Genomic DNA, 14,477 nt, shown 5'->3' with positions numbered 1-14,477 from the left:
GAGGAGCTGAGGAACATGATGTAATCCCAACATAGGAAACAAATGGAATCCATAAAACAGATGCAAACAGATTTCCAGGAGTTTAAAAACTCCACTGAAAGCTTACGCAGCAGAATGGGCCAATGTGAGGACAGAATTTCAGATATAGAAGATAAGATTGCAGTTTCTGACCAGGAAAAGAAAAATTTCTTTAAAATTGTAAGGAACCACAAGAAATCAGTCCAGCAGCTGCTAGACAATGCAAAGAAGAATAACATAAGACTGATTGGAGTCAATGAAGAAATAGGAGAAAGTGCAGATGACATTAAAAAAACTGTTTACAGAAGTGATGGCAGAAAACTTCCTAAGCAGGGGAAAAGAATTTGACATACAGATAAATGAGGCATATAGGACTCCAACTAGCTTTGAGCAAAAAAAATCTGCACATAGGCATATAATAGGATTCCAAAAACCCAAGAGAAGAACAAAATTCTACAAGCAGAGAAAGGAAACAAATCATATACAAAGGAAAGCCCATCAGAATCACCGCAGACTTCTCAACACAAACCATCAAGGCAAGAAGAGCTTGGAGTGATGTATTCCAAACCCTAAAAGAAAACAGCCTTCAACCCAGATTGATGTACCCTGCAAAACTATCTTTCAAAATCGTTGGAGAAGATACTTTCATGACAAAGAGCACCTTAGGAACTTCATGAATACCAAACCAGCACTCCAAAAAATTTTAGACAATATCCTAGGAAAAGACAACGAGGATCACAACCCCAGGAAGCCCAGCAGAATGAACCCATCGAGCGTGACAAGAAATTAAATGTAAAGGAGGAGAATCCGACAAAAAGAAAAAGTCAGGATAATGATAAGTCAGTACGTATCAGTTATAATCATCAATGTTAATGTTCTCAGTTCACCATTCAAAAGAAATAGACTGGCAGAATGGGTGAAGAAGCAAGATCCAACAATGTGCTGCATACAAGAAACACATTTAATTAAAAAAGAAACTCATAGACTGAAAGTTAAAGGGTGGAAAACAATACTCCATGTGACAGGAACCCGAAAAAAAGCAGGAGTAGCTATCCTCTTTGCAGATCAAGTGGATTTCATACCAAAATCTAAAACACTTCTGGTCCCAAGAATTTGAGATAAGGGATAGTCAACTTGTATGTACAAATCTATTGTGAACATGTGTTTTCATTCCTCTTAAGTAAAAACTGAAGAACAGAACTGTTGGTTCTTTACAATAATACAAGAAATTTCTATATTGTTTTCTAAAATGTTTTTATCATTTTATATTCACATTAGCAGTATTAGAAAGTTCTAACTGGTTCACACCTAAGCTGACATCTGTTCTTTTAAAACTTTTAACTTCATCTCCCTAATGAGTTTATAATATGATCTTGTTATTATACTGATTGGTATTTTCCTGATTCTAGTGTTGCACACCTTTCCTTGTGCTGTACTGGCTATTTGTCATCTTGTGTCTACTTTTTAATTGGGTTGTCTATTAATGAGTTGTAAGAGTTCTTTATATATTCTGGCCATAGGTTATATGTATTATAAATATGGACTGTTTAAAGACTACTGTTCATTTTCTTAATGATGTCATTTAAAGTTCTAAAGTTTGATGGAATGTTATTTATCAATTCTTTTTCTTTTATACATCATGTTTTTTGTATCCTAGGAAATTCTTGCCTACCCTAAATTCATGAACATTTTCCCTTATAATGTCTTCTTAAAGTTTTATAGTTTTAGTCTTTCATGTTTAGATTCATAGATCCTTTCAATTTATCTTTATGTATGGAGATAAAGGGTTGAGGTTAATTTTTTTACATACAGATAACGGGTGTTCTAGTACCATTTGCGAAAACACTATCTTTTTCTTTTCTCTTGAGTTGAGTTTATGTTCTATAAAATGTTAATGGTGAATAATCTTTCAAAACTCAGTGGACCATATAAGTGTGGTTCTATTTTCAGATTGTCTGTTTTATTCCAATGATCTACATGTCTTTCCTTATACCAGTACTGCCTTGATTACTGTAGCTTTAAAGAAAGTCTTAAAAGTAGGTAATAAGGGCTGGGGATTTAGCTCAGTGGTTCGGCCACCTGCTTTGCAAGTGTAAGGTCCTGAGTTCGATCTCTGGTACCAAAAAAAATGTAGTAAATGTCTTCCAACACTCTTTTTAAAAATTTTTACTTTTCTAGGTCCTTTGTACTCCTACATAACTTTTAAATTTCAATATCCAATTCTTCATTTATAGCAAGAATACATAGACCTGAATTTTTATAAATACCTTGTGTTTTCTAATCCTGCTAAATTCAAATACAAGTTCTAGGGGCTCCTAGAGATTTCTTAGTATTTTCTCTGTAGATGATCATTTCATCTGCATATAAAGATTTTACTTACACCTTGCCAATCCTATGCTAATTGTTTCTTTTTATTGCCAGACTATTTTGGTTTGGGTCTATGTTTCAAAGTTCAATGGACCGATGAAGAGTAGGCCTATCTGCCCTTGTTCCCTACCTTAGGGAGAAAGCATTGTATCTTTTCCACTCGTATAAGGTGTTTTTGCTGAAGTATGGAGTACATGTCTTATCCATTGAGAAGGTTCTGTTCTACTTCTAGTCTCCTGATGGCTTTTACCATTACAATTTAGTCCAATACATTTTCTGCAACTACTGACAGGATTATATGGCTCTTTCCTTTCCTCTGTTAAAATGCTGACTTTTGGGGGTGGATCTTCCAATGCTGAACCAAGGCTGCCATCCCTATAATAAAACCACTTTCTACATACTGTCAGATCTGACTTCTAATAGTTTGTTTTGTTAAACAAATTTTTATCTATGTTCATACTTTTTTCTTCTGTTCTTTATCCAGTTTTAGTATTAGCACAATGTTGATATCCTAAAATGAAGGGAGAAGTGTTCCTTCTTTTTTCTGCTTTAAATGTTTTATATAATTCATCAGGTAAAATGTATATGAGCCTGCTGTTGTCATATGGGTAGGTTTTCAAGCTAGAAATATACTTTCTTTAGTAGGTGCTTTTCAAATTTTATATTTCCTCCAGAGTCAGTTTCATTAATTTGTCTTCCAAGGTACTTCTTAGATGTTTGTCAAATTTATTTCAAAAAGGATTTTTGTAATATGCTTTTTATATCCTTTCAAATTCTGTAAAATCTGTGGTAATGTCCTCTAAATTTTGATATTGTAATTTAAAAAATGTATAAATCATATTGTGTAATAGGAAAAAAGGTCTAAAGGAGTAGGGGAAGTGGGAGTGGTAGGGGAAAGGAAAGAAGGGAAAAAAAGTATGAGAAAAGGGAAAAAATGGAAACAAAGCCTTTGCAAATAGGGAAGGGTGGAGGGCATGAAGGGAGGGCAGGGGAAGGGGAAAAAAATAAGAACCAAGATACTCATGTACAGGTACAAGATCCCAATGATGAATGTAACTGTATTTTATACCTAAAATGTACCAATAAACTTAATGAGAAAAAAACTATAAAAAATGTAAATTACCCAATATTTTATACATTATGTATTTAAACAGTATTTTTGATATGCTAGGTTAATTAAAATGCATTAAGACTAATTTCACCTTTTAATTTTTTAATATGATGACTAGAAAATTTAAATTTACCTATATGGCTCACATTGCATTTCTGCTGGATAGTAATGATACAGACTCATCCAGACTCATTTGACCCACATAAAACACTTTTAGCTCATGGCAATAAAATTATATCATCATTATAGAGACAAGGACTTAATTTGTAGAATTTAATAGTATGCGTCAAGGTCATCTAAATATGGAAGCAAATTATTATGGTACAAATTGAAAGGAAGAGAGACTTTGTTTTGTGTTGCTGAAATTATCTGATCTGTCAGAAAGCCATTCCTACAGTGAGAGATTGACCCTGCCCGAAGCATTAGATGAACACTCTGTGTGAACCTCCATATCTCCTGCCCCGGAGCCGTCTTATGTGTCCGAGTCAGAGGAATCAACAAAAGTCGACACTGGCTTCTGTTGTTCCTGAAGGATTTTTCCATAGGTAGTGGAGGGTACAGTGAGGATCAAGTTATGAGTAGCTCAAGTCTTATTTGTTAGACATGTGGCTATTAGCCAAGGAAACTCAGGCTTACATTTTATGTAAGAATCATCTTCTTTAATATGTGATAGTTTAAGAAATAACGGGGAGATATGATCAAAGTATATTATATGCATGTATGAAAAAGTCACAGCAAAAACCCATTATTCTGTACAAATAATATGTTCTAATAAAAAATTTGAAAAGCTCAGGGAATAAAATTTTATGAATAGTGAATGTCCAGATTATTAGAAAGTTTAGTAGAAAACTTTATAGTTTGTATCTGTTTTAAAACATACTAATCTGATTTGTTACATTAGTGCCCATAATATACATAGGAAATGAAATCTTTGGTGACTGAGGGTCTCATATTATCTGTTAGCATTTATTTTGAGCAATAATTCTCACATAGAGAATTTTAAAATACTGACACGTCAGCATGGGAAATGGCATTTAAGTTTGTGTTAGTCTAAGACCACGGATTTATATATTGTCTTTACAGAAGGTGCAGTCAGGCTGAGGGTGTAGCTCAGGGGCAGAGTGCTTGCTTAAGGTACATCAGGCCCCATATTCTGTCCCCAGCATTACAGGGGAAAAAAGTCATGAGCATTTAACCTTTTCAAAGATGTCTCTTAATGGTATCTAGACACTGCATTTTGTAAAACAAGCTCACATTAACCAAGGTTTTAATCTTAGACCCTCTGTTTAACTTTGAAGGTTATGTTTGTGTAAAGGGAATAATATAGTACAAAAATTTAGAAGAAAGCAGAACATTAGTTCAAAATTTGAGCTTTTAAACATCAAGTTTTCTTCTTTAAAATTGATTTTGGTTGAAGGATTTGGGTCTGGTTTATTCAGTGTTTCCAGTGTGTGTGGATGTTCTATGGATATGTAGATATGTGCCTACAGGCTCTGTCAACAGGTATAGTTGAGAGAGAGAGAGAGAGTGTGTGTGTGTGTGTGTGTGTGTGTGTGTATGCTAAGTTTCTATGCTCAACCTCCTTGTTTAAAAAAAGATATATCCGTATCCATTTTGCTTGGGAAATAACTATTGGAGATTTTTTTCAGGCTCCCAATATAAATAATTTTTTCTTGATAATAGGGTACTGAGATGGTATAGATAAATGAAATATATAGACCCTGTATTTTATTTCAGAAAATATTTAATATCTTTTTGATAACAACGTAGCTTCAAGTTGCCTGTAGAACAAAGTTCAAGCTTCTTGGCATATTATGAGGCTCTTCACAATGTGGAGCAATCCTGCCTTTTCTTTCTTGGTATTTTATTCTTAAAGGAATATATGATAATTTCAACTATTCAAACATTCAGAGAATGAATAATGTTTTTTGGTGTGTGTGTTTTTCCATGTTTATGTAGATATTTCTCATCTGTACAATGGGAATAGTGAGAATATCTGTCTCAGTTGTATAAGTCTGTCTTATAGTTGAATAAATGAGTTAATACATATAAAGCATTTAGGATATTCAGTCACACAACATTTTGTTGTTTGGCTTTTTTTCTTTAACATGTATTAGTTAACTTTCAAGGTCAGTGCAAGTAGAGCAAAGTTATTTATTGTAATAGTTGTATAATTTTCTGTAGTGTTGATCAACATTAATTAATTTTCCCCTTTTGGGTGAACATTTATGAGCATTTTCTTTTATACTATTAAAATTCTGTAGTAAACATTTTGGTTTGTGTGGTCTTCGTATTAATACTTTTATTTAATATGAATCAGTTCCAAAAAGTGGAGTTGTTGAGTCAAAGAGTATTCATATTTGAAATGTTACTAGATTATGCCATGTTACTTTTTAAGAAAGTTGTTGCAATTCAACCTGAAGTCTATGAAAGTGACATCTTTTTTACATCTTTGCCTCTGTTGTATGTCATCAATGAATTTTTAAAAAATTTGTATTCATCTGTATGTATAAAAATAGACCACCACTGTTTAACTTTGTACTTTTTTGGCCACAAGTGAGATTGAGTATATTTTCAAATGTTAATTAGCCTTTACATTTCCTGGTTTGTGAATTTCTTAATAGCCTCTGGCCATTTTTCTTTCTTTCTTCTTCTTATTATTTAATTTAAAGGACAGTAGTAGCTCTATGTCACATAGATTGAGTAAGTGTATAAAACTTTTTAGAAATTTGGAGTATTTCATCCTTTCTAGGAGCCCTGCCTCCTGTGTTGCTAGGCTTTTTTTTTTTTTCCAGAGTGGTTGACATAAGCTGAGAAAGCTGATCAGCAGGAGGCCACAGCATTAGAAGAAATAGGATCTTAAAACAGAGAGAAAGTAACTTTTCCTAGATAGGGAAAAAGATGAATACCAAGATCTGCAGGAAATGTTTGTAATCTAACCAATGATAACAGAGAATGACTATATTAAGGAGCACTGGATTTTTCTTTTAATTAAGTTTTTTGGTACATTTATTTAGGTAAACAATACAGTTACATTCATCATTGGGATCTTGTACCTTTACATGATGGATCTTGGTTCTTATTTTTTCCCCATTCCCCTGCCCTCTCTTCACCCCCTCCACCCTTCCCTATTTACAAATACTTTGTTTCAATTTTTTCCTTTTCTCACATTTTTTCTTTTTTCTTTCCTTTCCCCTACCCCTCCCACTTCCCCTGCTCCTTTAGACCTTTTTTTCCTATTTCACATTATCAATTATACATTTTGATCCTTATTTACACTTTTAGTTTTTCACATCAGAGAAACTATTCAATATTTACACATGTGTGTCCTATTTATTTCACTTACGAGTATTGCCTCAATGTGCATCCATTTAGCTATAAATGTCTCTAGTTTCTCATTCTTTATGGCTGAGTAGTACTCCATTTCTTAAAAAACTACATTTTCTTTATCCAGTCTTCAGTTGATGGGCACTTGGGCTGTTTCCAAGTTTTAGCTATTACAAACTGAAGGAGCACTGGATTTCATTTTTTTTTTGTACCAGGGATTGAACTGTGGACCTTGCGCTTGCATGGCAGGCACTGGAACCACTGAGCTAAATCCCCGGCCCCAGGAGCACTGGATTTAAAAATAATTCCATAACTTTTAGTATTGTAAGTTATACTATGATAAATATTCTTATAACTAATATGTATTTTTGCAAACTATTAGTTACATCCTCCTTAGTGAGCTTTCTAAGTAAAGCTGTGAAGGCTTTTTAATATATATTGTTGAATTACTTATTAGAAAAATCATACAAATTTAATTTTTACCACTCATTTATTACTTTCCTCTGCCTCCTATCCATTACTAAGTATTATTAGCTTCTTTTTTAGTTGGATAAAATATATATAATGATATGTGTTTTTGTACTTTCTTTGATTACTCCTGGAGTTGGCATTTTTCATGCAGGTATTCATGATTCATATATTATTTAACATAATTTATTGGGCACCTGCAATATTTCAGTCACTGCTCCAACTGAACATAGACTGATAGAGCTTCCATTTTAGTAAAGGGACAGACAACAGACAAATGTATACAGTACTGTAATGTCAAATGGTGATGAATCCCATAAATAAGGAGAAAGACAGTAATAGTAGAGTGCTATTTTTTTTTTTGGTATGGGCGATCAAACTTGGGACTTTGTGCTTGCGAGGCAGGTGCCGGAACCACTGAGCTACATCTCTGGCCCTAGAGTGCTATTTTTGATTAAATAATCAGGGATTAACTAATTCCCAGTCTCTAAAAAGGTAGCATTTGAGCAGAAAAAACAGGAGTTCAAATGAAATTTAAATGACTATATCAGACTTAGTTTAGTTATTTCTTCTTTTAAGTTTTTGTCAAAGCTGTGCATATACTTTTCTGTTCGAAAATTAATGTCCTTCAGTTAACGCATGTCAAAACAAACTTGAGTTACTGGAATAAACTCCATTTCCTCATGATATTTTATTTTATTTTTTGGAACCGGGGATCGAACTCAGGTCCTTGCGCTTGCACAGCAGGCTGCGAAACCACTGAGCTAAATCCCCAGCCCCTCATGATATTTTATATGCTGTTGAATTTAACTTCATTTATATGCTGTTGAATTTAACATGTTTTAAGAATCTTTGTGTGTATGTCCATGAATGATTTATTAGTTCACTGATGATATCTTTGCTTTCATAGAATGCAGGCAACATTTAAGTCTTTTTAATATTTTGTAATAGTTTTGGTATTATTTCTTCAGAGTTCTCCATTAAAGTCATCTGGGCCTGTATTTCTTTTGTGGGGAATGTTTTTTGACTATAAATTCAAGTTCAGTTTCTTTAATAGATACAGGGCTATGCAGGTCACCTATTTCTTTTTAAGTGAGGTTGAGTGGTTGTACCTTTCAAGAAACTTGTCCTTTTCATCTGTTTTCTAATATATTGATATAAAGTCACTCATAATATTCCCCTGCTATTCATTAAATATCTGTAGAGTATTATGTAATATTATTCATATATTCTTGATATTGGTCATTTGTGCCTTCTGTTTATTACTGATCTCTTTTGTTGTAGATTTATTGATTTTCGTTGACTATGGTGGCGCACACCTGTCATCCCAGCACTTGGGAGGCTGAGGCAGGAGGATTATTGTGAATTCAAGGCCAACCTGAACTACATAGCAAAACCCTGTCTCAAACAAAAGTAGATCTATTGATTTTATAGAATTTAAAATAATCTTTAAAAAAAACTTTTGTTTTTCTCTTTTGTTATCCTGTTTTCCGATTCTTGATTTCTACTCGTCTTTTTTATTTTCTTCTGCTTACTTAGGACTTATTTTTCTGCTCTCTTAAAGTGAAAGCAGAGACTTTGAGACTTTTCTTCTGGTGTAATATTGTTTAGTGCTATAAATTTTCCTTTAGGTATGCTTTAGCTACATATGAAAAGTTTTGATACATGTCCTTTCATTTCAAAATTTGCCATTTTCCTTTTTGGTATCTTCTTTGACTTATAGATTAACTTTGTTTCCAATATAGGGGTTTTCCAAATACTTTCTGTTGCTGATTTCTAATTTAACTCCACTGGAGTTAGAGAACATATTTTATATGATGTGAATAATTATAGTAGACACATTGAGACTTGTTTTATGTTCCAAATATGCTATATTTGAAAAATTTCCTAACCTTACTTGCCAAGAATGTGTATTCTGCTATTATTGGGTAGAGTATGCTGCAAATTTCAGTCAGGTTAAGTTGGTTGATAGTATTATTCAAGCCTTATATATACCCTTACTGATTTTTTGTTTGCTTATCAATTATTGAGAAAATGATTGCTTAAATCTTTAAATATTGATGGATAGGTATATTTCCCTTTGAAGCTGTGCCAGTTTTTACTTCATCAGGCGGCGGAACCACTGAGCTAAAACCCTGGCCCCTCATTCAGCTTTCTTTTGACCAGTGTTAGCATGGTTTCCCTATCTTCTTACATTTTAATAATGGATACTAATACTGTGTTCTAATACTTTTTTATGAGCTTTGTAGATACTGATTCATTTGATCCTGACAACACTCTAAGGTAGCACTATTATTATCATCTCCATTTTGCAAATGAGGACTTTAATTTCAGAGACCTTTGGTACTTCATCCACAACTATACCCAGTGAAAAGTTTTAAACTGAGGTAGTCTAACTTGAGAGCCATACTTTTACTTACTATATATAGTATTTTTCATAGTCTTCTTGAAATCATACTTGTAGGTATGTAAGATATTTAAACTTCAGTGTGGCCAAATCATAAATTACTGTTTTCTCTCCAACCTTCATTGTTCTCTTACAGCAAATTTGCTGCTTTTTCCCCATTTTATATGTTAGTATTTTCCTTTTCCTTTCAAGCATGTAAGCCTGAAGTCCAAGTCATTTTAGATGGCTACTTCCTTTTTTTCACCTTCCTGCAGTTGATCCTGGTATCTTTTTGCTTTTTTTTAATTAACTCTTGAATTAGTGATTCTACTCATTTTTATTGCCTCCCTTTAAGTCTGTCATTATCTCTCATGAGGAATAATTTTATTCTCTTCTCAGAGATAGCTTGTATGCTCACTGATACCTTAATTATCTTAGTACTTTTAGATTATTAGTTCATGTGTGTTTCTTCCCATTCCTTCTTATAAAGAAGGAACTTGAGTTATGATTTTGTGCTCTCGGTACCTGTCCTAATATGTGACCTAAAATTAATGTACAATAAATATTTTGTGAATGCATCCATTTGTCATTAGATAATATCTTCAGTATCATCTTGAACATGAGATGAAATCAGTTTTCTTTTAGAAAAGTGTCAATCAATGCTTTATTTTTCCAAAAGCTTAAAGTAATTTTTAAAATTGTAGTAATCAAGGATAAAATGAATACTTATACAGTTACATATTATCTCTACAATATACTGTATTGTAAAACCAATAACTGCAAATTGTTAGACTCTTATGATTTACAGTAGTCTAAATCTTTAATTTTATTTTCAAGTATGAAAAATTGATTACATTTTCTTGGTTGCAGTAGAACAGCAATTAGAGTTTATATTTTTTCCATAATGCAAGAATGAGAATGTGTTATAACTTACATAAATCACTGCCATCTCAGAAAGAGTGTGTCGAAAGGGAGGAGGCAGGTGTTATAAATCTTTTTTCTTTGGTAGAGAATATAGTATCTGAATGTTAATATTTAATAACAGAAAGTAATAGGAATCTGAACATGGATACATGGCAGTGGGTACAATTCCCTAATTTTTAAGGATAGTTAAATTTCCTATTAATTTTTCTGCACCAAATAAATGAAGTTGTTCTGAGGAGAATGAATGAAAGACGACGATCATTTTCTACGTGACTAAAATTTTCATAATGCCACATGCTGCTGGCTGTGGGACTGTCAGGCTTCCTTTTGTTTTCCAAAGCATGATTCTGCTTAACAGTTAACTCTGCGATTGTGCTTCATTTGCAGCATTTGGCGAGGCCCCAATGTGAACTGCACAGACAGTTCGGGTTACACTGCTTTACACCACGCAGCCTTAAATGGACATAAGTAAGTGCCACTAATTTGGACTGGAATCCTTGTACATTTAGTTATATGTGATGGTTTTAATTACATGAGGATACCTTTCTCCTGCTGCATGAGTCCACTGATCCTAGGTGAATTTGGAGAGGTAGCAGATGACAACAATGACAAGTCAAACACCATAGAGCATGCTTGTAATCCCAGCTACTCAGGAGGCTAAGGCAGTAGGTTGGTAGGTTCATGACCAGCTTGGGCAATGGTAGAATGTCCCTGAGTCTGATCCCTAGTACCACAGAAGAGAGAGAGAGAGGGATGGAGGGAGGGAGAGAGAGAGAGACAGAGAGAGAGAGAGACAGAGAGAGAGAGAGAGAGACAGAGAGAGAGAGAGAGACAATGAATTTGGTATCTTAAGTTGGCATTTGAATAACTAATATTTTTGGTCTGATTAGTTCTTTCTTGGATAAAGACATTAACTAGCTAAAGTTTACTTCCATTCATTTTATAATCTAGAAGTCTAGAAATATGTGGGAGTGAATTCAGTATGTAAAGAAGCTTTAGTCAAAAAATTAAATGTAATTTTTGATCATGTGGAGCATATCTGCAGCTGCACCTCCTTTTCAGTAACAGAAGTAAAAAGAGTTAAGAAAATCTGAACTCAAAAAAGCAATACTGAATTTTGGAGTTTCATTGGTTTGTTAATTCTGCAGCCATATGAAGATGAAGAGTAAACATTTTTTATCTGTGATTTAATTACAGAGAATCTTGCTTTTGGAGCAGACATTTGAATGTTGATCTTTCCAGTTTAATTTTTCTCAGAACGTATACTGAACTTCTTGGAAGATATTTCATATTAATCAGAAATTATTTATATCTCTCTGAAATGAATGAAAACTAAGTATTGTAGCAAAAATCAAAACTTTCAGAATTTCTGTTTTTCCCTGCAGTTATATGTTTTATCTTCAAGCTGCATAATATTGAAATCATTCAAATTGGATCATTAATTTAATTTGATATTTTGTTTTGCCCTTGGGAAATGGAATTATTTTTCCTGTGATCCCTATCAGCCATATTTACTTTAGAATTTTAGAAATTTTTTGTGTAAATGTGTGCTGAGGATTAAAACCAGGCTATTGTACATGCTAAGCACTCACTTTACTACTGAGCTATGTCCCAATCCTGGAACATTATAAAATTTCCAAATGCTGGATGTAAGAAATATTGCTGCTTTATATTTAAGATATAAGGAATATTTTGCTGCTTGCTATTCTACAGACATTAGCTAGCAATATAATTTAATATTTCATGTCAAGTAACAAAACAGTCAGTATGTGCATTCACTTGGTGATACTTCTGCAGAAGACTAAAGGTTCCATGTAAATGATCATAAAAAGTAATAACACAGAGTTGATATTTTAGTGTTGACTACTCTCCTAATTTAGATATTAAAGAAAGTACATGAAGTTTAATTTGTTCCTCATGAGCCTAGATGAAAAAGGCCTATTTAGTTCATATGACATGGATGTATTGTAAGAAAGATTAATGACAGTATGTTGGTTAATCATTTATTATATTTATGATTAAGTAAAACCGATAGGTACTTATTTAATTAGAGATAAGACTTTATATTTCAAAAATATATTTTCATACTGGAAATCTGATCTCGGCCAGTTCATTAGCTGGTATCTCTGAAAAAGAGGTAAAGCTCCACTTAAATAAAAATTTAAAAGAAAGTTTAAATTTTAAAACAAGCAAATCTAATAAAAGAAATTATTTTAATTAAAATTTAAATAAAATTAATAATATTTAGTTAGGATATTTGTGCTTACCTAAGACAGTTTCACAAATATCCAGATTATTATTTTCTGATTTAGATATCAGATGGCGATAGTACTATATAATACAGATGATTGGTAGGATACTTTTTAAAATAGGCATTTTTCCCACTGTATCATAAATCTTCTTGATGAAAAAGCATGCTTGTCATACATTTATATTTTATTAGAAAAGGTCAATAAAATTTGAACTAAAGAACAAATGGATTCTGAATGGTTTGAGAGTAAAAGGAAATAGAATTGATAATCTCCTCAGTTTTTCTTAACATTTGAAAAGTACATCAGTCTATTTTAGCCTTACTGTAATGAGGGCTGGCAACTTTGTAGTGAAAAGGTGCTTGTTGAGCTTACAGTTCTGGTCCAAGGTGTAGGGCCTGCATCTTTTGTTTATCTTCTTTCTGGCAGAGTCCCAAGGTGGTGCAGGGTGTCACATGGCCAGAAATAGGGGGCAGGCATATACCCTGTGTGTCTCTTCTGATCTCTTTACTTTTTTTCTTATAAAGCCATCATACTTAATCATACAAGCTCTACCCTAATGATTTTATCTAATCCTTCTCACTTCCCAAAGGCCCTATCTCTAAACATCACAGTTTGATTAGGTTTCCACCTTCTTAGTACTTTACAGCGGTGGTTAAATTTCAACACAGAACCCTTGGCGGACACAAACTATCCAAACCATAGCACAAAGAAATACTTTATAGGAGAAAAAGGTTTGGATTTTTTTTTTATCTTGCTCAGGCATTAAGAAATGAGATAAAAATCTGTCTCACAATTACCTTTAATTTGAAGAAATCTATTTTATAGTAGAATAAATCCTTCTTTTAAAATTCAGGTAGTTTCACCAGCTTCGTGTGACTTTTACTTTACCTTTTAAATGCTGAAATTTTTCAGTTAAGGAAGTTACTGAAATTGCTCAACATCACAACAGCTTGCTTTGAGAATAGCTTTTTGATTATATATAATTTTACAGTCATGTCTTTCTCATTTGATTTACCCCGTAACCCTTTGAGACGGTAATAAGCTGTAATTTCTAAATCCTGTATTAGAAATATCTGAAAGGGAAATGTAGGTTATTTGATTTGCTCAAGGTAACTAAGTTAGTAAATAGTAGACGTGACTGGGGCTTCAAGCCAAATCTTCTGGTCTTAACTGCTCTTGTTATTCATAGCTGTTGATTGAATCCTCATTACCTCATTGTAGTTATTTACTTATCTCAGAATGGAAGGCCCTATGTAACAACTCTTATGTGGCAGAGATGGGGAGAACCACGTGAGCTGGTTAACCTTCAAGTTTCCTTCTGATTTTCAGATTTCTCTTTTTCAAAGGTGACTTTTTTCTGTGTATTTTCACCTACAGGATTTTACTTTTACTTAGACCAATACTAATATTTGCATCGTGTTTTATTATTTATCAAGTGATTTCCGTGATCTCATTTAGGCTCTTAACAGTCCTGAGTAGTAGGTATTATTATTACAGTATCTTCTACATAAAAGAAAAAAATGGGACTAAATCATTTCTCCAGAATCATACTATTAGATAGTTTGCCTAGCTGAAACTCAAAGCTTTAAATTCAGAACTCATAAAATAATGCTGATTTGTAAAA

At 33.0% G+C, this 14,477-nt stretch overlaps 1 protein-coding gene across 21 annotated transcripts in view; it reads left to right on the top strand.

Moving 5' to 3' along the window:
- Anks1b (ankyrin repeat and sterile alpha motif domain containing 1B) overlaps positions 1-14,477 on the top strand; it is a 1,083,815-nt gene that overhangs the window by 142,305 nt on the left and 927,033 nt on the right. For all 21 annotated transcript variants that reach the window (XM_087192834.1, XM_087192832.1, XM_087192833.1 and 18 more), the window contains exon 2: positions 10,989-11,069. In XM_087192834.1, coding sequence (XP_087048960.1) covers positions 10,989-11,069 — 81 coding nt within the window. The remainder of the gene's footprint in view (positions 1-10,988; positions 11,070-14,477) is intronic.

The sequence above is a fragment of the Heterocephalus glaber genome, unplaced genomic scaffold, assembly GCF_053883595.1.
Source record: "Heterocephalus glaber isolate CG9 unplaced genomic scaffold, H.glaber_assembly_v1.0 deba00001572, whole genome shotgun sequence".
Classification (NCBI taxonomy): Eukaryota; Metazoa; Chordata; class Mammalia; order Rodentia; family Bathyergidae; genus Heterocephalus; species Heterocephalus glaber.
This window is presented reverse-complemented; position numbering and strand designations above follow the sequence as displayed.